Below are 27,225 nucleotides of genomic sequence, written 5' to 3'. Positions count from 1 at the left end.
ACCCCCACAGCACCCCCACGGAGGTGGGGCTTCATGTTCCAGAGCCGGGTCCGGAGCCCACGAGAGCGGAGCCCACGTCTCGTGTGGATTCTGTAGGGTGTCCGCGCGAGGGCAGGGACTTTTCTCATTTACTTGGGGCTCCCAGCGCCAGTACTGGCCTGGCACACAGTGGAGGCTTGATACAGGCTCATTGGATTAGGGTGCACCCCCCAAAGGCACTGGAGGCCCCATCCCCTAAGGGGCCTCTGGGCCTGGGAAGGGGCACCCTCCCACTCCCCTCACCCCAAGAAAGAGGCGGGAAGACCCGAGCCCTGCACCCCAGGGTCTATGGGCCACCCGTGCTCATGGCCACGGGCCTCCGAAACAGAACAGCAGCTTTGGGAGAGCAAGGTGTCTGGTCCCCTCTCCTCCCCTTGATTACCCCACCCATACGGGATCAAAGTAGAGTCAGAGGTGAGGGTCTTCAGCTGCTGTGTCTAGGCCAGCCCCTCTCATTTTGCATATAAGGAATCTCAGGCACAGTGAAATAAGTGACTTTACCCAAGGCCACCTTGGGAGGCAGCAAGTGACAGAAGTGGAAGCTGAGTCCAGGCCCTCAGACTGCCAACCTAGAGCTCTTGGAGTGAATTGGGGGTCTGGGGGAGCCGCTTGGACCTTCCCTCCTTTCTTCCTCCTCCCCTATTCCAACTAAACAGGGTCTATTTACCTCTTCTCATCCTTCACCCACCTGCATCTCTGTGAACACCATGATTGATGTGCATCTTTCCATCGTGGCCCAGGGTTCCCTCTGTTGCTGATGCCACCTTATGGGGGACATAGTTCTGGTTGGAAGGAGGTTCCTGGAGGACCAGCGAGTCCTCCTTGGCTCTGCTGTCCAGGGCATTGCTTTCCTTCTCTATTACAAGTGGCTGTCCTGGTGACGGCTGGGGTGTGGGTGGCTGCTGTGAAACGGGGCCCTTCTCGGAGCCAGCTTCTTGCTTGTCTGTGGGCTGTTGCTGCTGTTGTAAGGTGTCTTCTTGCTGTGATGCAGGACTTTGCTGTAAAGGAGAGGCCTGCCCTGATATGAGTCCTTGCTCTGAGATAGATTCCTGCTTTGAGTTGGGTCTGAGGTACCTGGATTCCTGCTGTAATATGGGCTCCTGCTTTGACTCCGGTCTTGGCTGTGCTAGAGGCTCACTCTCGGAGGCAGCTCCAGGCTGGAATGCTGTTACTTCTTCTGCTGTTGCTCTGAGTTGGGATGTGGGTCCATCCTCAAAGGCTGAGTCCTGATGAAATCCCAGCTCTGGGGCTGAATCCTGCAGGGTTTTAAGTTCTAGATGCATCACTGATCTGTGTTGGAAAGTATGGCCACGCTGTGATGTGAGGGATATGCCTCTCTCTGAGGCAGATTCTGGCTGGGATGGAGATCCTGGCCGGAATGTTGGCTTTTGTTCAGAGTCAGGTCCCAGGTGTGCTATGGGGGTCTGCTCAGGAGCACATGGTCCCAGCTGTACTGTGGGAGCCTGCTCAGGGGCATGTTGTCCCAGCTTTGCTAGAGGGATCTGCTCAGGAGTAGGGGGTCCCAGCTTTGCTAGAGGGATCTGCTCAGGAGCAAGGGGTCCCAGCTGTGGTACAGGGGTCTGCTCCGGGGCATGTTGTCCCAGCTTTGCTAGAGGGATCTGCTCAGGAGCAAGGGGTCCCAGCTGTGGTACAGGGGTCTGCTCCGGGGCATGTTGTCCCAGCTTTGCTAGAGGGATCTGCTCAGGTGCAAGGGGTCCCAGCTGTGGTACAGGGGTCTGCTCAGGGGCATGTTGTCCCAGCTGTGGTACAGGGGTCTGCTCAGAGGCATGTGGTCCCAGATGTGCTGTGGGGATCTGCTCAGAGGCAGGTCCCAGCTGTGCTATTGGTGTCTGCTCAGATGCTGAGCTCTGCTGGTATACAGGTTCATTCTCAGTGGCAGGTTCCTGCTCTAATGAAGTTTCCTGCTGTGATCCAGGTCCCTGCTTGGAGTCAGGTCCCTTGTGTGATCTAGGTCCTTGTTCAGAGGCAGATCCCTGCTGTGATCTAGGCCCCTGCTCCTCTGTTGTTATGGGAGACATTGTCAGCCCAGCCTCCATCCCTCTGACCCCCTAGGTCACCCCCTTTACAGATCTCTCACTGGCTCCTCGCATCTGTGCATCTCTTTGATTTCCATGTGTTCCTTCATCCTGGCATCTCTGATTCCCCACACTTGAGCCTGGCTGGTGTATGTGTTCAATACTTGGCCCCTTCTGCTGTGCCCAGTGATGCCACCTCTGTCCTTTCCACTGGGGTGAGGAAAGGAGGGGCCTGTGCCACTGGCCCTCCCCTGGTAGGGGAGGGGCTTGGCCTCTTGTGTCATAGACATGGCCCCGCCCTCTCATCCATTCAGGGGACCCTCTCTTCTCCCCCGAGGTGGGTGTCCCAACTTGGTCCCTTGCTTTTTATGGTCTTTCAGAGACAGAGTCCTGGACCTTGGAACAAAGGCTTTTGTTCTGGAAAAGCATCTTAGTGTTTGAGGAAAGGGTGGCTGCCACAGAGAGAGATGCTCTTCCCCTCCTAGAGAATACTTTCTTCTGCCTTTAGAGCTTCTATTTTCTCCTCGTTCTCGCCTCCCTCTCTAGCTGCTTCTTCACAAACCCCCAGGACCACAGGGTTTAGAGTTGGAAGGGAGTCCCACCTGCTTATTGAACAGATGGGGAAACTGAGGCCCAGAGAGGGCGAAGGGACTTTGCCAAGGTCCCGCAGGTAAGTGGCTGAGTTGGGGTTTGAACAATCTTCTGACATCACACCTCTCTCATTTCTGTCCTACCAGCTGGGAACCCTTCTATTCTTCACCTCTTCTCCAACCCCTGGGCAGCTTTGGACCCTTGGGGATGTCTCTAGATGGAGGGGTGCCCTCTCTGAAGAATCTGGGGATGCCTAGCCTCAATTTGAAACACTGGCTGGGAAGGTAACATGGCTGCTTATATCATTTGGTTGGTAGCCAGGAATTGACAAGTGGACTCCTTGTGGTGACTGAGTACTAGGCCTTACCACTTGTCCTAAGGTGCTCTGGGCCTTGTCATCTGCCCTGCTGCCTGACCCTCCTCCCTAACTTCCTCTGGGCCTTGTCATCTGCCCTGCTGCTTGGTCCTCCAGTCCCCATCCCCCCACTGTAATCCCCCCGACTGGCTGATGTTCCCTAAAGACCCCTGGACCTTGTCTTGTGTCCCTTTACTGCCCCTGTAGGACTTGGGGCTTTTCCGTCCATCCATCTATCCTGCACCTCTATGTGTTGTCACCCCCAAATGGAGCGGGGGGGGGGCTGTTCTTTTTTTTCTTTCTATCCTCAGCACTTAGCCTAGTTTTTGGCATGTAGCTAGCACTTAATAAATCCTTCATTCATTCATTCTCTTGGCAATCTCATTGGGTTGGATAACTTCAGCACTGCCTGAACTTTCTGCTAGATAGTTCTCAGATCTTCATCATCAGTCATTTCTTCTCTCCTGATCTCTAGATTCCCATCTCCAGCTGCCCATGGAACTCTTTACCTGGGGCTGCCCATTCCACACTGACTGGGCTTGTGAGCCAGCTGGTTTTCCCATTTCCATGTGGGGCAGCTCCATTTCCCCGGTATTGCCTGGTTTGGAGTTGCCTTTGATCTGTCTCTTATGTCCCATAGCCAAACTATTACTGCAGATGAATTCACCTTCACAACATCTTTGGCATCTGGGCCTGTCTCTCTGTGCCGTTGGCTATGACCCTGATATTATGACCTTCCTGCTTCTAGCCTTTCCCTGCCCTGTTTCAAGGGCTTTGTGGTCCTGAAGGCGCCATAAAAAAATGGCTAGTTTATTATTGGGAGTTTTGGAGCAAGCCTGTAATTCTGCTGGTGTCAGAAAATCCTGGTGAATAAACTCCCCATACTACTTCAGATCAGCTCCAACTCGGTCCTTTATAGTTTTGTAGAGTTGTCTGGGGCCCTGAGAAAAGTCAGTGCTTTACTTCAGAGCACACAAAACCCATATCTGCCAGAAGAGGAGCTGGGACCCAGGTCTCCTTGACTTTGAGGCAGATGGTTCTCAACGTACCATCACCTCGCCCCACTGCCCCCCTCCCTTTAAAACTCACCCAGATGCCAGAGAATCAGTGACTGCTTGTTTATCCTGTTGTAGTGTTCTCTGAGGGGTCCATCCTCCAGAGAGTTGTGGCCACTCACTCACCCTCTCTGGGCATGCTTCCTCTCTAAATGATCAGGTAGGATTTGATTATTGCTAAGTCCCCTCTCAGGTCTGATGCCTCTGGCCTTTTCTAACTTCTCCCCAGTATCTGGGGAATTGGATTGGTCTGAAGGGTTCAGGCAGGTGGGCGTCTTTGGTCTAAGTGGGAGCTGCCTGGATCTTAGGAACTGAATCCAACCACTTCAGCTGGTGAAATGTTTTTGCCTTTATTGAAGACCCCAGTGTGCTACATGTTGCTGGTGTGGCCACGTTCAGAGTCAGGCTGAAGGCCTGGGGAGTGATTAGAGATTGTGGGGCCTGGTGCTTCGTGTCTCTCAGCCCAAGCTTGGATCTGTGAAAGAAAGGGCAGAGACAGGGAAGAGAGGTCAGGTGCTTCCCAGAAAGCTCAAGCTGAGGGGCACCTCAAGTCCACATGACCCTGGGGATAGTTTCTGAATTAATGCAATCTTGGGAGAACCAGGATTACCTTGCTGACCTTCAGAAGGGACCAAGCTCTTACAAAGGCACGTTAATTTTCTGCAGCTGACACTGCTTCAGAAACCTGAGACAGCTTTGTCTCCAGTGCTTCTGGTGCCCTAAGCCTAGAAAGGCAAGAGACACGAGGTTAGTCGGGCCCAAGAACTGGATCTGAGGCTTGGAAAGAACACGGGACTGGAAACCAGGAAAGCTGGGCTTCCCTCAGAGACCACCTAGGTTTTACAGAGAAGGAAACAGGCCTCCAGCGTTAAGTGACCTGCCCTAGATCACAGGGGCGCTAAGTACTAGCTAGAGTCAGTGTTTGAACTCAGGGCCTCTCACACCAAACCCAGCGGTCTTTCTGTGTGTGAGTAGTGCCCTACTACAGTGATAGATAGTGCCCTAAGTTATGCCATCCTCTGACAATGGTCACAGACTGGGCCCTTACTCCAAGCCTTCCAGCTGGGAATGTAGGACGTGCTTGTCACGTATTTCTGCCACGCCCTTTGAGGGTCCAGGGTCACCTGATGTGTAGGGACAGGGCTTCAGTGGGGGACAAGCATGTCTTCATCCTCTAAGTGCCCTTCTCAGGGCCATCCAGGGTTCTCTATGCCTCCTTTGGTGGGGGTTGGGAGGAGCAGCCCTGAGGAGAGCTGTCTTCAAAGCTTACAGGACAATGTAGGAGAGTCTGGGAAGACCTGGGTTTGAATCCTGTCTCTCACACTTCTTGTGTCACCTGGGATCAGGGCACCACTCTTTCTGAGCCTCAGTTTCTCTAGCTGTCCAATACAGCAGTACCCTGTACCTCACAGGGCTTTTATGAGGAGGAAAACTGGAATCACTACAGAGATGTGTTCTGGCTGGCATCCCTGATTCCCCCCACTCACTCATTTAGCCCAGGGATTTTTCAGAGGGGATCTAGGAACTTTGTTGTTTTGTTTAGTTTTAGTATTTTAATAACTACTTCAATATAATGGGTTTCCTCTGTAATCTTGTGTCCTTTCTCTTATGCATTTCAAAGCATTATTCTGAGAAGGGCCCCACCAACTTCACCAGACTGTCTGGCCAAGGCATCCAGGACACGTGATATCTAGAAGCAGCTAAATTTTAGTGACCCTCAGTATTATGCCAGGGTTGTCCTTCTGGTGGTTTTGAATCAGAATCCCTCATGATTCTCTAACACTTGGAGGTATGTGAAGCCCCTCTCAGGACGTGCCTGGGAAGGAGGCTGGGGCAGTGCTTTTACTCTCCCCATTTTATGAGCAGGAATCAGCCTCTGGGAGGTGGCCACCCAGACGGTCACACAGGCCTGTTGTTTTTGCAGCTCTGTGGTGGCCCTCTGGCTACATCACTGCGCTCTAAAGAAGACTGACCGACTGCTTCCTCCCCAGGGCTCAGAGTGATTATTATTGTTATCTGGCAGTGGAGAAAACCGCAGCGCAGAATAGTCGGATGGGAAGTCTGTAGTCCTACAGGTGGGGAGTCAGAAGTTTGTGGTGGACATTCAGGGGGAGGATGCAGAGTTAGTCCAAGTGGGCATCTTCCTTCCTTCCTGTGTCCCCCACCCTTCACCCCTGATTGGACATAGAATGGATGGGGCCTGGGCTGTACTAGGAGGAGGAAGTCTTTGGGGTCAAAGCATCTGAGTTCCCATCATAGCTGGACATTGACTACAGTGTGATCTCGACAAATCACCTCACTTTGCCGGGCCTCAGTCTCTCTCTGAGGGAAAAACTTGATAAGGTTTCTGAGGGCTCTTGAGCTCTAAGCTTTTTGAGTCTGTGGCTAAGCAGAGATCCTCGGTCTTGGCCTCAGTCTTAACTTTCCTGTATTTACTCTCCCTACCTCCCAAATGACCCTCTTTTATTTAGGTAGGTGCCTTCTCCAACAGCTTACCTGGTTTTTTCCTTTTGTATTTAAGGCGGGCACACGGGCACTGTCTTGCAGGTGGCTTGGCTACCCGTACCCTCTTTCCTCCATGAGTGTTCTGGAAGATATCTGAAATACCCACGTTTCCCACCCCAGGCCCCTCAAATTCAGGGTAGGGATAGCTGAGTAAAGGGTCCTGAGATTTAGAGCTGGAAAGGGCCCTTAGAGATCAGCTCTCCACTCCCCATGTTACAGATGAGGAAACAGGCTGGCAGAGAGGAGTTGTTTGGCTAAGTTTGCACTGGTAATTCACACATTTATATGGGATAAAGGACTTATGGGTAGAATTAGCAATCATCCACCTCTTTCCTCACAGTGACCCCAGCCTCCTGGCTGCTCTTCACACAAGACAATCCACCTCCACACTCTGGGTGTCTTCACTGGCTGCCTCCCAGGCCCAGAATGCTCTTTCCTTATTACTCTCTGCCTCCTGGCTTCCCTGGCTTCCTTCAAGGCTCAGCCTAAATCTCACCGTCTACAAGAAGCCTCTTCAAACCCCGCTTCCTTCTAGGGCCTTCTCTCTGTTGATTATTTCCAATTTACCCCATATAGAGCTAGTTTGTATGTAGTTGTTTACAGGCTCCCTCCCCCATTAGACTGGGAGTTCCTGGGGAGCCTTTCTTTGTAGCCCCAGTGCTCAGCATAATGCCAGCACATAGTAGGTGCTTAATACATGCTTGCTGACTTGAACAACTGTGCAGAAGGTAGTGTAGGCATTAGCATCATCATTTCATAGCTGAGGAAGGGAGAGACTTTCCCAGGGCTGGGGTCCTTGGATCTCTGCTCCTTCTTAAAGCATTTTAACTTAGCTTAGAAGGATCCATTGAAAAAACAAGGGGGCTATCTCCTCTGGTGGAGAGACAGCTGTGGGGGGGGGGGCAGCACAAGTACTGTCTTCAGTGACTTAAAGGTCACTAGGAGAAGACCACATCTTTTGCCATTAGGTTGTTTAAAATCCTTGAGTGGATATCATGGGGACCTTACACTTTATCCAAAAGTCATCAATCGAATTCAATTTTAGCAAACATTTATTAAGCACATTGGTTTGGAAGGCTAGCTGCAGAAGATACTAAATTAAGAATGTTGCCTTAAAGAACCTGTAACCTAATAGGGGAGAGAGACACGTGCAGTAAGTCGGATGTGTGGTGGGCAGGAGAAGCCAGGATGGACTACTCCCACAGATGAAGGAAAGAAGCTGTTGGCATTGGGGTGGGGAGGCAGCACTGGAGCTGGGCCCTGGAGGAACTGGAGAATTTCAGTGGGCAGAGATGGGAGGGAATGCTTTCCAGACCTCATGAAGGAATGAGCCACCTGAAGCCAGGATAGCTTTGGGTGTGATGGAGTTAGAGCTGGTAGTCTGTTCTGGTCTGGTTGGAATGCAGAGTATGGGAAAGAGGACAGGGAGGCTGGAAAGGACTAAAGTACTTGGCAAAAGGCCCCTGGGGGACCCTTGAAGGCTTTTGAGCAGGGGAGTAATAGAGTGAGACATGTGGATTAGGAAAATGGGGGGAGCTGTGTGAAGGCCAGAAGCAGAGGTCAGAGGCCAGGCTGTTCCAACAACCTCCAGAGACTGGGCCCTGAGGAGCTGCCTTCACCCAGATAGTGCCCCAGCCACCTGTACAGCTGCCTACCCTGCTGTGGAGTGGGCCACGCCCACCTCCCCTTCCACTGCCCACCTGGACACAATAATCAAAAGAAGTTTCTGGAAATGCTGTGTCACTGGCCTGTTCCACTGATTGCTCACCATCCCCTGGGACTTTCCAGATCAAAACAACCCTTTCTGGCCACCACTCTCCAACAAGGGCTGTATTTTCCTGCTGGGGTGGGGGGTGGAGGGAAGGAAAGCAGCTTTTATATAGTGCCTACTGTGTGCTAGGCTCTGTGCTAAGCACTTTCCAAATATGATCCCATTCGATCTTCACAACAACTCTGAGGGATAAGGTGTTGTTAGGCTCATTTGATCATTTTACAGATGAGTTATCTGAGGCAGGCAGATACCTAGGGTCACACAGCTAGTAAGTGAGTATCTGAGGCTGGACTTGAACTCAAGTCTGCCCGACTCCAGGTTGTATGGACTGTGCCACCGAGCTGCCTCTTTTAGAACATAAGCTTCTTCAGGACCTGGTCTTTGGAGAGCTTTGTAACTAATTGCTTTGGTCTCCAGCCCTTTCCTTTCTGATTTCTTGGATCCAGCCTTCATACAGTTCCCCAGTTTTCCTGATTCATTGGTCTCACCTTATTATCTGCTGCTCAGAACCCTGTCAGGGTTCCCCTATGCCCGCACTTGAGGCCACTGCCTACCTTCCCAGCCTCTACACTTGTGTCTCCAGTGTCAATCGGTGGACCTGGCCTAGAACAAACACTTAACATGCTTTCTCATTCATTCACAACGTAGCATAGAGTTGGGCTCTTTGAACCCCTAGGACAAGCCTAGAAGCGATGGGAGAAGCTGCAGAGAGGACCTTTCTTCCTGCTACATTATTAAGCCAGGAATCTGCCTGACAATCATGGCCCTCCCAAAGTGGGAGGGGAGTGTAGGGCTTAGCTGGTGCCTCATCCCTGAAGGTTCTCAGATAAAGACTGGGTTGGGTACTGTTGGGAGCTGTTGTTAAGGGGATTCCTATGCAGGTATATGTGGGCCGTACATTAGCCTTAGCTCCTTTCCAGCTGAGATTCTGTGATTCTTTGTACTGGCAGAGACACATGGAAAAGTCCCTTCCTCTCTCTGGGCCTCTGTTTTCCCATGTGAAGGGGTGACATTGGATTTCTTCTAGCTCCAATAGCTAGAATTTAGAATTAGAAGGATGAGTATGTTAGATTGAGAATTTTAAGGAACTTCAGAGTTTATCTAGTCTTTGGATTCTGTGATGCTGGGGATCCCCAGCACTGCCTGGGACTCCACTCCTTGGGAAACTGAAATGATAGCACCCCAACTGCACCAGTAGGGGGAAGGGGAAAGGGTGCTGATGAGATAGTTTCCCTCCTCCCCCAAGGGGGAGAGCCAGGATGATGGCATGGATAGAAGTGGCATCACTGACCTTCACACCGACACTCCTGCCTTCTGCCCCTGGGATGCCTCTCTGCAGGCAGTTTGTGGTCCCTCTGGCCTTCAGCAGCCTCTGTGGGAAGGAAACAGAGGTTGCTTTTCAGTGCATTTCATGGAGGGGGGGATTACGAGAACCCCGGAAAATGTACTTGATTTGGAATGTGGAAACTTGGGTTCACATTCAGTCCCATCTAGCTGTGTGATCATGGGTAAGCTAATGCACCCTACTAAGCTAACAGTTTCCCCATCTATAAAATGGAACAATAAGACTTGCCCTATGTCAGAGCGTAAGTGTGAGAATCAGAGAAGGTAGTAAATAAAAGACATCTCGTAACTCCTAAGTTGCTCTTACCGATGTCTGTTGTTATTTCACTTCCTCCACTAGCGCAGGGAGGTCAGGCTGCTCAGTTCTGGATCGAGGAGGAGATGGGGATTCTCTTTTTCTCTAGATTCGTAGACTTTAAAGATCCCAGATCTCTTGCTCTGACCATAAATGCCTCATGGCAACATTAAGGAATAAGGAGGAGATTGGTAAACTGGGACTTCCCTTTAATCTCTCAAATTGTTGAGCCTCCTGGAAGCTGAGGCTCAAATTCTAATACAGAGAAATAACCCCTCCCTTTGCCCCGTATCTGGACTATTCTTCCTTTCACGCTCTGGCCTTTTCCCAATACTTTCCTTTTACCCAAGGCTGCCTTGTTCTCTTCTTTATGATGCCACAACTTACTCTCTCTCTCTAACAACTGGAGGCGTAAGAGGATACTAGCTTGAAGCTGGAGACGGGGGCTGATATTGGGCCAAATCCCTCAGCAAAGCAGCAGGAAGGAAGGGAGTGCAAGAGAACCTGCCCTTCTGGCTAGTGGCAGAATCTCTTCAACCTGCCAGTCAAGGCCCTGAGGATCCTGCTCACTGGAGCCATGCCAGCAAAGGCTGGGTGACCACTTTTTGGAGGTGTAATAGCAGGGCTGCTCTGTCGAATGGGCTTGGGGAGAAAGGGCCTCTGAGGGCCTTTCCAGCTCTCTTGGCCCTAGGCCCAGTCCTTTTGCTGGCACCTTTCAGATGGATAGACTAGCTTACTTGGTGACTTCAGGCAAACCTGTTCCCCTTTCTGAGTCCTCTTTTCCCAGTCATATGAGAAGGTGAGACTCAATATCTTATCTCACTGAATCTTTACTTTGGCAAGATGATCTTTTTATACCTCACTAATTGCTTCATGGTCCCATTCACCACAGTGAGTAAGTGGGTCTTGTAAACCTTTTCATCCCTCCTTAAATTTTCCATAGGGGGCCCCCCTCCACTTCCCTCACCCTCTCAATTGAGAAGCTCATCTCATACATCACTCCAAAAATGGAGACCAACTGTGAAAGATTTGGCTACTCTGATCAAGACAACCATCCAGAACAATTCCAAAGGACCCATGGTGAAAAAATGCTTTCCACCTTCTCGGTGAGAACTGATGAACTTTGAATGCATACTGAAGCATACTTTTTAAACTTTCATTTTTCTTTTTTTGTGTCTGTATTTTCATTTGCAACATGGCTAATATGGAAATATGTTTTGCATAACTCCACAGGTATCATTGATATCATACTGCTTGCCATCTCAAGGGGTGGAAAGGGGTGGGAGGGAAGGAAATAATTTGAAACTCAGAATTTTAAAAAGTGAAAATTAAAATTTTTAAAAATGTAATTGGGAAAAATTTAACAAAGTAAATAAAAATATATTAGAATAAAAAAGATAAGAAATTGAGGCCATTCTGTTCCTGGCTCCTGGAAACCAAGAACTTCCCCTTCTTATATCACTCAGATGCCTCGCACCTCACTCTCCTACTTCTCTTGTCTCACATGAAGACACGGCCTGTCTTCTGGCCAAAGCAAATCCCCCTCCACGATCAAGTGAGACCATTGCAGCACATTGCCTAGTCTATCCTACCCACTCTTACTAATCTTCACTCTCTCCCTGTCTATTGGCTACTTTTCTGCTGCCTATAGACCTTGCCCATGTCTCCTCCATCTTCAGAAAAACCTTTACTTGATCTGTTTATCTCCTCTATGGATCACCCCTTCTGTCCTCCCTTTTGTGGCTTATGTTCTTGGGAAGGTTGTCCACAATTGGTGCCTCTACTTCCTTTCCTCTCACTTTCTCCTTTTGGCTTCCCATCTCATCATTCCACTGAAAGTGCTCTCTCCAGAGTCATCAGCCTTCACCTTTCCTGATCTCTCTGCAGCCTTTGACATTGTCACTCACTCTGCTTTTCGATATTCCCTTTCTCTAGGTTTTCATGACACTGTTTTCTCCTGGTTCTTCTCTTCCCTGTATGATTTTCCCTTCTTTGCTAGATGTGTGTCTCAGAGAGTCTGGCCTAGGACTCTGGCCTGGACCCTCTTCTCTCTGTACTATTTTGTTTGGGGATCTCTTCAGCTCCTGTGGATTCAGTTCTCATCTCTATACAGATGATTTAGACTGGTTTGTGCATCCCTAACCTCTCCTGACCCCAGTCTTACATCTCCAACTGCCTATTGGACATCTCAAATTGGATGCCCAACAAATGTCTTTTTCAAAAAAATTAGTTTATATACAGGTTTTTTTTTACATCACTATAGCTTTCCCCCCCTCCCAGAGTCATTTCACACAACAAATAGTACTTTTAAGACAAAAAAAAGGAAATGAGGGGAAAGTATAACTGATTAATATATTGAAAAAATCTGAAAATATGTGCAACGTACAATGCTCCCATTGACGTCTTAAACTCAACATATCTAAAACTGAAGTCACTTCTCTCCTCTTTCCTGCCTCCCTCTTCCTGACTTCCCTATTACTATCTAGGACGCCATTATCTTCCCAGTCCTTTAGGCTGGCAATGCAGGAGGCATCTTGGACTCTTCACTCTTTCTAGCCCTAATAATTGTCCTCTCCTGCCAGTTCTACCTTTGCAACATCTCAAACATGCCTCCTTCTCTTCTTTGACCCCCTCTACCTTGGCAACCCTCATCACCTCACACCTGGATTATTGCAATAACCTGCTGTTTGATTTCCCTGCTTCAAGTGTCCCCTGCTCCAGCCTATCCTCCATTCAGCTGCCAGAGTGATTTTCCAGGTCACCCCTACCCCCACCCCACTTACTAATCTCCAGTCACCTCCAGGATCAAATACAAGGTTCTCTGTTTGCTGTTAAAAGCCCCTCACAACCTAGCCCTCTCCTACCTTTTTGGTCTCCTTATACCTTACTCCTTTCCACATGCTCTATGATCCAACAACACTGGCCTTCTGGCTATTCCTCATGGCCTGGGTTCTAGTCTCTCTATGACAACTTCTGCATGACATTGGACAAGACATCTGGACTCTTAGAATGTGAGAGGTGGGAGAAAACTTAGAACATAGAACATGGTGTATCTGAACTGGGAGACCTTGGAACAGTAATGTCCAAGCTGGAAGGGAGCAGAGCACATATAATATGGGAAGTCAGATCTGGGAGGGACTTTAGACATCATTTAATATAACCCTTCCCTTTACAGGTGTGAAAGCTGGTTAGTGTTGATGGGTTGAAAATGTCTTTTCCAAGGTTGTTTGGGTGGTTACTGGCAGAACCTGAGGGAGGGCCTCAGTCTTTCCAGTCCAGGTATCTTTTCACCTTAGAACCCAAACTCCCTCTGCCTTCCAGGCCCCTGGGCAGTGTTCTTCTCCACCCCCTTCCCCTTCCCCCCATCCACTTTCTCCACAAAATGAGGGTTTTTCTTTTTAGAGCAGTGGTGTCAAATTCAAATAGAAATGGGTCCCTGCAGGAGCATATTAACTTAGAAAATCACAAATTAAAATCATCTATGTTGCATTGTCTTTATTTTGTTAAACATTTCTCAATGACATTTTAATTTGATTTGGCTTCGGATTTTAAACCTCTGAATTAGAGGATCTCCGAGGTTCCTTCAAACTCTACTCTTCTTTGATTCAGTTAACTAAAAAGTTTTTTGAAATTTATTTTTAATTTTTAGTTTACAACACTCAGTTCCACAAGTTTCTGAGTTCCAAATTTCTAAAGATTTTTAAAAATGTGATTTGATCACCCTTAATTCTGAATATTGGACTTGGGAGTCAGGAGACCTGGTTCTGTCCCTGGTACAGCTACAAACTGACTATGTGACCATGAACAAGTCATTGCCCGTGTAGTGTGAGGGGCTTGGAGTAGGCTCCGGCTTGATGTGGTAGGGCACAAGTATTTTTCTGAATGGAGTAGATTTGCTTGAAAGGGGCATGATACCTACACTCACATTCTCTCAAATTACTCCTAAGCCACTGAGGCAGTGTGGCTAAGTTGGGGGTGCAGCCCAAGCCTTGCTGACTCTCCAAAACTGGGTTACTGCACATCTAAGCCTTAGGCAGATCTGCTCAGGAGTGGAAAAGAGGGGTGCCTCCTTGCCTTCTCACCGCACAAAGAGGCCATGGTCAAAGGATGGGTTGGCCAGGGTGGGTTGCCTCCTCCTTTGACCAAAGTAGAGACCTCCGTAGGTTTCAGATAAAGAAACAGGCTCAGAAGAGAGATAACAAATGATTTGTCTAACATAACAGAGTTAGAATCTAAAACGTAGACTTTTAGAGCTAAAAGGGGCATTAGCAATCACAGTTACCTCCCCCAACCATTCCCCCATGCTCATTTTGCAGGTGAGAAAATGAGACTGGGGGGAGGGGAACAAATGTTGCACAAGGTCACAATCCTAGTGAGTGGATAAGGCATCAGGACTGGGGGTCTCTGCTGCTTTATGCTAAATATATTGCCTTTTCCCCATGCTGTCCTCCTTCACAAAGCATGGAATGGTGGAGCCTCTTTGGCTTTAGAGAATGCCTGGTCTCCTGCCTTAGTTTTGCTGAGGTAACATATGGCCCAGAGAGAGGGGAATGAAAATGGCCAATTTGAAGAGCACACTCAGGATGAAAACCCAGATCCTCTGAGTCCCGATCCAGTTCTGTCTTTGAATCAAGCCTAGACTAGGAAGTTCAGGTAGTGTGCTCTGGGAGGCTGGAGCCATTGAGAGGGGCTCAGTCTGGACAATGAACGCTGCACGTGGGCTCCCTGATTTCTAACAAGGACAGCAGATCCCGGGCCTCACTGTCCAGAAATTTAGAGCCCCCTCCCCCATCCTGACTGTGCCTTCTGTTTTTAATGGGGCACCCAGAAGTTTCTTTCTCCCTCACTGGACTCATTTACCTGGGTTGGGGCTGAAGAAAGCAATAGACAGCAGCAGCAGCAGGAGAGAGAAGACGGGGGCTCTCATTTTACTGCTTGTCCTACTGTGTCTTGGATCCAAGGTGTGGGAGGTGGGTCCCAGATGGAGAGGAAGCTGGCTCAGGTGTGGGTTAATAGGTGTGGTGGCCTGCTCTTTAATCCTAGACAAGTCTTCCCATTGGAGGAGCAGAGTGGCTTGGAGGGTGGTATGAAGCTGATATTCAGGTTACAGGTGAGACCAAGTGCTTTACGGGAACATAGGAAGCAAAAGTGATTAAACAAAGGAAAGAAAACAACGTTAAGAGCTCAAGTGAGCAAGTGACAGCTTGGCAGCAGCCCCAAGTCTCCCAGAGGGTTCCTGCCCTTCTTCTCTTGTGGACTAGACTTTCTCCCTCCAGTCTCCATTTCCTTGTTGTGGTGATAGCCTTTCCCCAGCTGGATGGCCAAGAGTGGAGACTAGCAGAAGTGGAATACATGGCACCTCTTCTCTGCCTGTGCCCCCATTGGGTACCCCTTCAAATAGAAGGAATCCTTGGCTAGAGCCAGGGGGATGATGGCCTTATGGGCTTTGCTGTTCTGTTGGTACTTCAGACCTGACGTCCACACCCACCTACACTTACTTCCCCAAACCTTCCTATTTCAGTCATGGGCTTTTCCATCCTCTGAGTTGCTATAACCCCCAAGTCCTCAGAGAGAGACAGGGGCCTGGACCTGGAGGCAGGAAGATCCTGCTCCAGATCCTGGCTAGCTGTATGACCTTGGGCAATCACTTAACCCCTCTGGTCCTCAGTTTCCCCATCTATAAAAATAAGAGATTGAACTTGATGGTCTTCAAGGTCCCATCCAGCTCTAAATCTATGGTCCTATGGTCCCAAACACTCTCTCTCCCTGACCTCACTTATTCAGGCAGTTGCGAAATCTTGCTGTCCCTACCTTCATAGTATTTCTTAAATTCCTCCCTTCTTTCTACACACAAGCTCATTGCCCTTGTTGGGACCCTTATCATCTCTCGCCTGGACTGTTTTAGCTATTACAGCTGCCTGCTTGGTGTCAATGCTTCAAGTTTCTCCCTCCAATCCATCTTCCACGGAGGTGCCACAATCACTGTCTTCAGGCACAGGCCTGCCAATCTGTGTCAGGTGCCATGTTATTCCCCTGCTCAAGAACCTTCAGCGGCTCCCTGTTACCTCTGGGATAAAATCCGGCTTGTCATTTAAAGCCCTTCCCAGGCCTGCTCCAACCCGTCCCTTAGACTTTATGTCATGGAACTCTTCATTTTCATAGACTTGATGCTGCAAGCCAATTAGATTACTAAGCTGTTCTTTAGCCTTGACATTCCATCTCCTGCCCCCTTGCATTGGCTGCTCACAATGTCCTCCCTCCACAGCTCCACTTCTCAAAGTCTCGACCCTCCATCAAGGCTCAGCTCACCAGTCATCTCTTCCAGTTGTCAGTGTTTCTTCTCCCTTCAAATTACTCATCTGTGTGTAAGGGCTTGGTCAGGGCCACATCAGTGGAGGATGAAGTGATTGGCCTGATATGCTGTGGATCAACTGGAAGTGAGTTGGTTGGCTGGACTGTGGGAATCACCTCTTTGTGCTGATGTATAAAAATGAGGGTCACCTTAAGAGCTAACTTTTCCCCCTTTCCCCCTTTCTGAGAAAACGCTGGGGAGAAGCAGATCTATACTTAGCCTGTGCCCCAGGGATGAGGGTGGTTGGGAGCCTGTGCCTGTAAACAGTCTCTGACCACCACTCCGGGAGCTGGTAATGGTTGACTTGGGGCTGTGGCAAATGGCAGTTTCTAATGCCTTCACTCCCTCAGCCCAAGGCGGGGAGCTCTTGAATTCTGACTGGGGGTGGGGCTGGGGAGAGATTCTCTAGAGAATTTCTAATTCCTGGGCAGTACTAGTTTCCTGGTATTGTCCAAGAGAATCCAGGAATGCAGTCTCCAGGACAGAAGGGGGAGTTCCCAGGAAAGATCAGCCTATTGGGATTACATACACCCTCCTCCACCCACTGGAGGTCAATGGGGGTCATTTCTCTGCCCAAGAAGCTTCAGGGGCTCTGCCATTCATGGTTTGCTTCCAGCCTGTCTCTTAGGCTACATTATTCCTTACACACTCTGGGCCAGGGGTTCTTCACCATTTTGGGTCCTGGACCCCTTTGGCAATCAGTCTGGTGAAGTCTATGGAACTCCTCACAGAATCATATCTTTAAATGCAAAATAGAAAAATATATAGGGTTCCCAAGGAAAGCAAGGATCATGGAAAATCCAAAACAAGTTCTCAGCTCCAGTTGAGATTCCTTGCTCTGTACTATCTCCAGATAAGCCTGCTTGAGGCTCTCTCCACTGGACTCCACCTCATTCTGTACTAGCTGTCCCATTCACTTCACAAATGCCTCTTGGAATCTCAGCTACCCTTGATGCCACACACTTCGAGAGGCCTCTCCTGGTCCCCTTCCCTGTCCCCCAAACTGTGCATTTTCTAGTGTATGTTCTGCACTCACTTCTCTATGAATGTGTTGTACCCCCTCAGGAGAATGTAAGCTCCTTGTGTGCAAGACTGGATCACTTTGTATTTGTGTCCTGGGTCCCTGGCATGTAAAAGCATTTAAAAAATACTTTTGACTGATTGATTGAAGAGCTGTAAGAGATCAGGCCACAACCTTGGAGAATCTGGCCCCTGCTCTTACCATGAGTCATTTGGACTGTGCAAGTTTTCATGGGAAGGGAGTTGCTTCTTTAGGAGCTTGGAGTAGCACTCACTCTAAGGCTGGAAGTCTTTACCAGGTTCCTGGGGGTACAATGGGGCTCACCAGCATTTGGGGAAGTTGCTTCCTCAGCACCCTTTATGAGGAGAGTTTGAACAATAGTGTGTTGCCCTGAGTCTATGGGCCTGTGATGGGCATGGGTAGAAGGCAGGACTCACTGGAGAGGGAGGAGAGTTGATTTGATTGTCTGTAGTCTTTTGTAGTCTTTTAGGGGTTTTCTGCATTGTTTGTGTAGGTAGGATGAAATCAAAGATTATCTCCTATCTGCCTAGAAATATGAGACCCTCTTAGCCACATCTGTGGGGACTTAAGGTATATGTCACCTTTCTAAGTTCTGGGTTCCTTATCTCATCTCTCAGTCCCACTAGCAAATCAGGTTCCCCAAGGGCATGGCTGGCTGTACCCTGGCCTCCTTATTCTACTTCCTACTCTCCCTGGTAAGCCAGGTTCCTAGAACAAAGTCACATTTGAGCAAAGTTATACCCTGAGGGGTTGAGGTGTTTTCCTAAGGCTTTTGGCTCAACCTCCTATTCTGATATATTTTCTCCCCAAATAATTAGTGATGAGTTGCTGTTGTTTGTCCTTTGTTCTGGAAGAGGACCATGACATCAGGGAGGTGATGCCATAACATGCAAGTGAATTGAAGTGAGGGAGGGCTGTGCAAAGTCACCAGCCTCACTTTCTCCTCTGGAGCCATCTGGGTCCAATGGCCAGGTATGGATCAGGATGAGTGGAGATGGCCTAGGATGCAATGGGAGACCTTGGCCTTTTAAAGCTAAGTGAGGAATTATTTAGCCAATTCCTGCCAATCAGGAATTTTACAAAAGGAAACACATTCCTGTAACCCACATGAACTCCAGGAGTCTTTATTCTAAGTCCACTCTTGCTGGCAAGTTCGGTTGTCAGAACAAAGGCACAATCTTGCAGGGTTCTAGAGGTTCTAGGGCTTCTGAGAGGCACAGCTCTGATGCCAACTTTCTCTTAGTTCAGGTTCCATTTGGGGACGAAATGAGACCCTTGTAAGTCATTGAACATTTACAAAAGGAGGTTGATTTTGCCTTAAGTCAGCAAGGACATATGCAACAAGAACATACTGGCACTGAGGTTCTTTGGATATAGCCCTCCCCCCACAAACTTGTCTCCTCATGGAAACATATCTGGGCAATAGGTTATCAGGGAATGGAGACTCACATGGTCTTAGGCAGTGGTGTCAAACTCAAATGGAAATGGGCGCCACTGAAACATATGTAAGGATCCCTATGAGGCTCATATTGACTTAGAAAACCACATACTAATATCATGTTTTATTATATTTTTTATTTTAAAGAATATTTCCTGATTAATTTTTAATTTTAATGTTCAGTTCCAAATTCTTTCCCTCCTTCACCCCCTGACCCACCCATTGAGAAGGCAAGAAATATGATTCTCATACATATGAAGTCATGCCAAACATATTTCCACATTAGCCATGTTGCAGGGAGAAAGCAGCAAGAAAAATAAAGAAAATGAAAACAATATGATTCCATCTGCACTTGGAGTTTGTTTTTCTCTCTGGAGGTGGAGAGCATTTTTCATCATGAGACCTTTGGAACTATTTTGGATCATTGTATCCACCAGAGTGCTAAGTCTTTCACGGTTGGTCATTGTTTCAATGTTGCTTTTACAGTGTGCAACGTTCTCCTGGTTCTGCTCACTTCACTTTGCATTAGCTCAGACAATTCTCTAGTTAAATTTTAATCTGATTCAGGCTGACACCTCTGGTTTTAGGCCTCCCGCTAAGACTGAAAGGCTCAGACTCCATGTGGCTGGGATTTCTCATGCCCCTTGATGATCAGCAGGCTGTGTCAGGGAAGCTTGTGTCACTCAGGTCCCAGGCCCAGGGGCACCTTTTTCATGCTTTAGGTGAAGCCTCTTTATGTTGGGGTGGGGAGAAAGGCAGAGGAAAGAAGCTGTGTAAGGAAGAAGCTGGGTCTATCACACCCCAGGAGTTGGGGATCTCTCTAATGCTATTGGCTTGGGCTCCCATTCTAGAGTGTTCTCAAACACCAATGATTAGGATTATTTAAGCAATGAACCAACAAACATCAATTTGCTTTTACCAAGAAATATTTGCTTAGAAGATATAGCAAAAATAGGAATACAAAATTGCCATCCTTGCCACCCACCAAGCTAGGGGCAGATTCTTGGTGATACCACTTTGCTCCCTGGGCCCCACTAAGCTCATCTCTGAATGTGTTGATGGAGTACGTTGCTCCCTTGCTGGCAAAAACCAGCATCTCAGTGTGGAGCCCCTGTATGGGTCTTACATATGGTTTGGGGTTTTATTTCTCCCTGGGCTCAACTGCCTGTAAACTCTGATATGGCTTTTAGTTCTTGGACCCCTGGTACTCTTCCTGACCTTTCTAAGCTCACATGGTCACAGCTAGTCTGTTCCATCTCTAAAACTCCTTTACCCTAGGCAGGAAAGAATGGTCATAATAAGGGACAGAGACAACAGCAGGTCCACGTGCTCATGACTGTGGCTCAGGTGTGAGAGGGCTGAAGCTCCTTCCCCGCCTAGAGGCCTGCAGCAGCTAGCTTCCTCACTCAATGGATGCCACCAGGCAGGAAAGGAAGCAAAATCAAGTCTTTGGGCCTCTTGTATGCATTCCTGCTTGAAGCCAATCCAAAAGCCTTTCCTTACCATGTTGTAAGTGGACTGCACACAGTTATAGACTCCCAGGGCCCTCCATCACATAGGCCTGGAAGCAGCCTCACTGGAAAGCCACCTCATTGGCCAGTTTCCTGTTACACAGAAATGAATTTTATCAGAACTATATCCCGAGGTTTCCCATAAAGAGCTCTGGGTTGGGGGCAGGCACATCTATCATATGTGAACCCTCTCCCCAAACCATTTTGAGCTCCCAAGACCTGAGAAAGGCCTAACAACCTGGATTGGCCAATCAGAAGAAAGACATTTTTTGGTCTACTCTGAGCATAATCTACCATAATGCCTTGTGTGCTCTGGCATAACAGACATGTTTTGCCTTCCTCTCTGAGTGAAGCCTTCCTGTGTCGACAACTATAAGGCCAGATGAAGCTGATCAGGAGCATTCTTTTGTTTATGACTGCCCAGGGCAAGACGCCTTGAACCGCACACTGTCTCCAATAACAGAACTTTCTCCTATGTCAGTATTATACTATATTATTGTTATGCTACTATATATATGTATATGTATATACACACATGTATATATATAGTGTTATGCTATGTTATTCTGTATGTATTTGTATATACATGTGCATACACATGCATACATATATATACGTATATGCATATACATACATATACAGATACACACATATGTGTATATATCTATATATCTATATATATAGTCATGTTAACGATAAAAAGAAACACAGACATCCTGAATCTATAATTTCAATTGAAACTTTGACATTCTCTTATATCACTGTATTTACAATCTATCCAATTAAGATAGTCCTTTCTCATATTATGGTTAACACATAGGGAGACTATAATGTTGACTGACACAAGCATCCTGAACAAGGATGAGAGGGAGGGGTGAGAGGGAATTGCTCTGACAATATAAGGTCCCCTTTGTCTCTCTGTCCTTGGGCCCATTTCTACAATGAACTCCCATGGGTATCTCTATATGCATGATCTGCCAGCTTTGAGATAAATAAACGTGCACATGGAGCCCAATTTTGTTTGTCTTTCTTAGAATGAACTCAGTAATGGTTGACAGTTATGGTGCCATTTACTCAGATAGGACAGCACTAGGGACCTTCCCCTGACAGTGCTGGGACTGGGTGCACACAGGACCTGTTCTCCTGAAAAGTTCCAGACCTGAACAGAGGGTGGTAAGTTCTTTTTCTACTCCTGCTCCTAAATATCGGACCTAGCTTGTGTTGCAGTCCGAATTTTACTCTCTAAGCTAGCTCTGGGAGTGAAGGCCACGTGCGTAGGTTTGTCTCTGCCATTCAGATATCCTCTGCAATTCAGTCTAGACTGGGGTGGGAAAGTTTTTTGAGGCTGGTTTGCTTAAATGACAGAGTGGGAATAGGGCAGAAGTTTCTTCCCTTAAAGCTCACAAAGCCACTTCAGCTTCAGCACCCTTTCCCAGGCACCATAATCTCCTTCCCCCCTGTCCTTTCCCTTAAAGGCTAGGTTCCTGATGAGAACTCAGATCCCTGAATTTAACTTCATTAGAACCTGCCCCTTTAAATCCAAAATCTCAGGGGCACTCTGAGTAAGGCCTGCAAGATCCAGTTCAGATTTTGCCCCTCCCTCAATTAGGAGAGGTGTACAGTTGCTATACTTTTGGGTCTTGGATCCTTGCAAATTCCCCATACCCATTACTTGGAGTAATAGTAGCCTAATTGTGATGGGGATTTTTTTTAAATTTTATTTTAGACTCAAACACCAGAACACAAATGCAGAATAGAGAAAAGAAACAAAAACATATCATAAGAGTTGTGATTTCAAAATATTAATGATGAGATAAATGATTCTCTGTGGAAAGCGATTTAGAAATACATTTATCTAAATTGATAATGGGTTGTTACAAGTTTCAAATACATAATATTGTTCAGGGTGTTGTTATGTATAATTTGGTAAGCAATTGTATCAGCTATGTTGTTGAAAAAGCAATTTCTTTTATAATCTAGATGTTAGATTAAGAATTGTAAAAAAAAATATATATATATATGGGAAACTAAGTGGTTAGGATAAACTCCCAAGTTTTATCTATATTTAAGAGGAATTTTCACCTAAAAGTCTTATCAACTCTGTGCAAGAGTTTTCTGTGTTATGGAATTCCAATTGGGTGAATGGGAATCCTTGCACAAAATAGGGGTATGATTTTTAAGCCTGCTTCATCTAAGGATACGTGTGTATGCACGTGCGTGCGTGCGTGCGTGTGTGTGTGTGTGTTAATTTGGAGGTTTGTGGACTACCACATTCACTCTCTTTGTGAGATTCCAGAATGTAATTATTTTCTTAATTTCTAGCGATATATTTAAGGACAAAGGAAAGAAAAGATACGGAGTAAATTTTTATAGGCCTGATAAACTTTGTTATTGTGATGAGGCTAATTTAATTGGGTATGTTCTACTTGGCTTATAAAAACTGAATCTCCTCCCCATTACAAACACCTTTTTGATGAAGGAATTTTGCGATATCTAGGAATTCTGTAATAACTAGAAATTTGTTATAATACTTTGGGAATTTATTTAATGTTTCTTAAGGACATTTTACACTAACTTAGTTTTAATGAATTTCAATTTTAAAGGTTTATTTTTGCTTTAATGTGGAAAAGAGAGATATCTATCATTTTGGAATTTTCCATCTAGTTTTCTTCATAACATTTTAAAATTACTCTTTTTAACATCAGGATACATTTTAAACTTTTTAAAGAAGGGAAAATACTTTTAGAAAGAAATGTTTTGTAAAAAATCCCTTGTGTAATTTTTAAAAGGCATACTAAATGCAAGATAATTTATTGCTAAATTACTGTAATGAGCTGTAAGTCAGAAGAGATCTTGCTGTTTTGATCTGAATTTTTAGTCATTCCCATGGCCTAAACAAAATTTCACTTAGTGTTTGAACTTATCATATGTGTAAGACTCACTTCTGAAGTGTCCCATTCTTCCAGAGTGAGTATAATTAGAGAAGGATAAACAAAGCTTGTGAAACAAGGATGTAAATCTATCAATTTGTGAGGTTAAAATCAGGAACTTCTTTGTTTTTCTTTAAGGAATAGGATTCTGGTACAGATAGTTATGTTAGTGAAGAGTAGTAACTTATGGGCTATCCTGTGTTATCTTAATGGGAAATCTAATATTCTTTTTAATCTGGAATTAGAACATGTGGAAATTTATGCAAACTGCTTAAGATTCACCTTAAGATGTTCCCATTATTTAAAGGGATTCTGAGAGCAGGAGTATTTTTGTGTGATCAGTCTCTTGCTGTTAACAATATGGGATTATAGTCAACACTTATTATCTGGGGTGTGTGATCCTTGAGAGCTAACATACTTAGAGGCCTGACTATTGGAATTTGCTGTTCAAGATTTTATGGGACTGCAGTTTACTATTGTTTTGAGCTTTGAATAGAAGGATAGTTGTCTGAGTTGTCATGAAGCCAATAGTAGAATGGCATGCACTGCAGGTTGAGAACTGCTAAGGGTGGATGTCTGTGCCTGGGAAGAGTTTTGAGGACAACCTTGGACACAGCCTAGGTAGGATCTTCCTAACTCATTTCCCAACATTGTTATTTCCTTTCTGAAAAGGAAAATTCCCCACCTGAATAATCCTGAGCCCTGCTTTTAACATCTTGTGGCTACGTGATTGATTGTCAGATATAACTTATCCCTGGAATCAAACTGAGCTAAGGAAGTTTATCCCTTCTGTTACGCTGTGTGACGTTATAACGATATCCCTCTTTTTCCTTTTATAGTAAATTTCTATAATCAAGAAGTTCTGTGAGTACAATACTAAATCTATTAAAAAATAGATAGAAACTGGAACATCTCTGAGTCACTATAATAGGATGCAAGAATGAATAGCTTACAATTTTAACTTACATTTGTGGCCAAATAATAATATGGGAATAACATCCTCCTAAGGAGGAAATGATTAGATAAAGTAATAAGACAAAGATGTAATGTGATAGATTTCTAATTAAATGGGGTAGTAAATTTTGAGAAAAAGAAACAGGATTAGACTGTTTCCTGTAAGAATTATATATAGATATATATGATTGGCTTCCAAAATTTATCTATCATGGAAATTCAGACTTTAACCATGCTTTAGTAATACGTTTTCAAAATTGGATTTTTACACATAAATTATATGCATAATGGTAAAGAAAGGGAAGTCATTTTCCCATTATTAAAGTATCTGTCTGATAATTTTAAAAGACAGAAGACCTCATTTTATGGTTGGACCCTCAAATTTTAAAAGATTCTTATACCACATACAGGATTAAAATAAGCACAGAAATAGCAAATGATATGTAAACTGAAATCCTCTGAAGTTTCAAAAATGGAGAACCAAATTTAAGTGAAAATACTGATTTATACTAAGCCAGAATTATCTAGGGACTTCTAAATCTGAACCAGAGAAGCAGAACTCCATTTTAGAACTGTCCTGAGAATAAAACCTATTGTTCAAGAAAGGATGTCTAGGGACCAGATAACTACATAAGACATCTGGGACTCAAAAGGTGCTGCTTAAATAGACATTGAGAATGGGTTACTGGGATTCAAGGAGACTTCATGTTAATTAACACTAGTGATAATGATTGTATTGATTTGTATGATTCATGTTTAAGTTTCCATGGTTATCTTGGTGACACGAAAATCTCCCTTCTCAAAACTAGTCCATTGGGAACCCCCTAAGTAGTTTAATCTATATCTGACTTAATATAATTATGCAATTATTGAGAATTGTGAAAAAACTTTGTTGTATTGTTTGAACTTAGCCCTGTGTGAATGGGAAACTGAACCATCTCTATGTAAAAGGACCTATGTTATGCTGTTTTCTCTCAATTGCCAATCCATCTGTCTTCTAAGGGCCCTTATCAGATCTGTCTGAACACTCCTACAGCTGCTAACTTGTGGATGTGGACTCCTGGATCATCTGAAGATGCCTGTTCCAAGTGGACATCTCTTCCCACTCGCTGAGGAAGAGTCAAGTTTTCCCATGCCTTCCTTGGTCTGCGGGTGGTGCCTTTTGGTGTATCCTTGACCAAAAGGAGGGAAATGTGAATCCCTCCCCAGACCATTTTGAACCCCCAAGACCTGAGAAAGGCCTAAAAACCTGAATTGGCCAAACAAGAGAAAGACATTTTTGGCCCACTCTAAGCTTAACCTACCATAATGCCTTGTGTGCTCCAACATAACAGTTTATGATTCTCCAGGGCAGGATGCCTTGAACTGGACACTGTCTTGAATAATGGGACTTTTTCATATCTTGGTATTTTATGGACACGTTATGCCATGTATATATGTATAGTCATATTAATGATAAAAAGAAACACGGATGTCCTGGATGTATAGTTTCAATTGACACCTTGACATTCTCTTATATTAATTATTGTATTTATAATCTATCCAATTATCTCCAAATCCATCCAATTTCTCATATTATGGTTAACCCATCGGGAGATTATAATGTTGGCTGACACAGGCATTCTAAGCAAGGAAGAGAGGGAGGGGTAAGAGGGAATTGCTCTGAAAATATAAAGTCCCCTCTGTCTATCTGTCCTTGGGCCTATTTCTACAATGAACTCCCATGGGTATCTTGACATACATGATCCACCAGCTTTGAGAGAAATAAACATGCATATGCAGCTAATTGTTTTTTTCTTTCTTAGAATGAACTCAGTAATGGTTAACACATGGTATCCCACAAAACATAGTAAATGCTTAATAAATGATTGTTGATTGATGTTTAAAATGTTGACTGATATTGAAAGTGTTTAAAAATGTAAATTGAATTAAAATCTGATTTTCAGAAAGTCCATGAACTGAATTTCTTTGCTTAGGTGATGAATCTGGAGGAAAAGGGGAAAAATGGGCCAAGGCTCCCCAACCAGATGGAGAAACCAGGCCTCCAGGGGGCTGATAGGATTGGGAAAGAAGAGAGCTGGGTGGGAATGGGGGCCTTGGAGGTTAGAACTGGAGCTGGAAGAAGCCCTTGAAGAGGAAAGTTTCAAAGCTTGGAATGTCCTCAGAACTTAGAACTTAGATTGAAAGTCAGAGATGAAGGGGAACCTTTGGACAGGTATTATGAGAGCTGGGAGAGCCCCTGCAAATCATATTGTCTGATTTGTTCCTTTGATAGAGGAGGAAACTGAAGCTGAGAGAGATAGTGACTGGCCCAAGAGCTGGATTGTTGTTGTTGAGTTTTTCAGTCATTGTCTGACTCTTGGTGACCTATGGCCCACGGCACTCCGGACCCTTCTATCCTCCACTATCTCTCCAAGTCTGCTGGAAAGGTTAACTTCTCCCCACAGGACCTATTGTTTTTGTTGTTGGTTTTCGAAGAGGACCATGACATCAGGGAAATGATGACATGACTTGCAGTTGACTTTGATTTGAGTGAGGGAGGGATGTGCAAGGTCACTAGCCTCACTTTCTCCTCCAGTGGCCTGATAGTCACCAGGATGACTCACAGGACTTATAAGGAAGGATGGGAGAGTTAGCTAGCTTTGCTCCAGGGGCAGAGGGAGAGGCTTTTGGAGAACAGAAACTGCAAGAGCAAAGGCTATTGATAGTCACCTTTGTCTATAGAACTAGTTGAGACATGTAGGCTTCCTAGTGCTAGGAGGGAAATGGCAGAAGATGCTCTGATGATAATATTTTATAATCATGTTATTTTACAACAGTTAAATATTAGCATTAGGCCTTGCGTCTATCTTTGAAGTTCGTAAGAAAGGGAGGGCCTACTCCCAGGCAGTGGAAGGGATTGACTGAGAAGGTCTGGCTGCATTGGTGAAGCTCCCAAAACTGACCTTTCCTGGAATTAACTCTGGGCAAAGGGGGAAAAGAAGAATGTGGCCCGCTTCCTACAGAT

The 27,225-nt window shown here is 45.9% G+C and overlaps 1 protein-coding gene across 1 annotated transcript; it reads right to left on the bottom strand.

Moving 5' to 3' along the window:
* Positions 1-4,464: 4,464 nt before the first annotated feature.
* CXCL17 (C-X-C motif chemokine ligand 17) lies at positions 4,465-14,918 on the bottom strand. Its single transcript, XM_036743155.1, has 5 exons — positions 14,852-14,918; positions 9,644-9,724; positions 6,573-6,674; positions 4,687-4,801; positions 4,465-4,551 (listed from the first exon to the last, which is right to left on the bottom strand). Exons 1-4 carry the CDS (start codon positions 14,916-14,918, stop codon positions 4,716-4,718), a joined length of 336 nt encoding a protein of 111 aa, XP_036599050.1. The 3' UTR covers positions 4,465-4,551; positions 4,687-4,715.
* Between the last annotated feature and the right edge of the window lie 12,307 nt (positions 14,919-27,225).

This window comes from Trichosurus vulpecula, chromosome 2 (genome assembly GCF_011100635.1).
Source record: "Trichosurus vulpecula isolate mTriVul1 chromosome 2, mTriVul1.pri, whole genome shotgun sequence".
Lineage (NCBI taxonomy): Eukaryota > Metazoa > Chordata > Mammalia > Diprotodontia > Phalangeridae > Trichosurus > Trichosurus vulpecula.
Note: the sequence above shows the minus strand (reverse complement) of the source record. Positions and strands in the feature narration are given on the sequence as shown.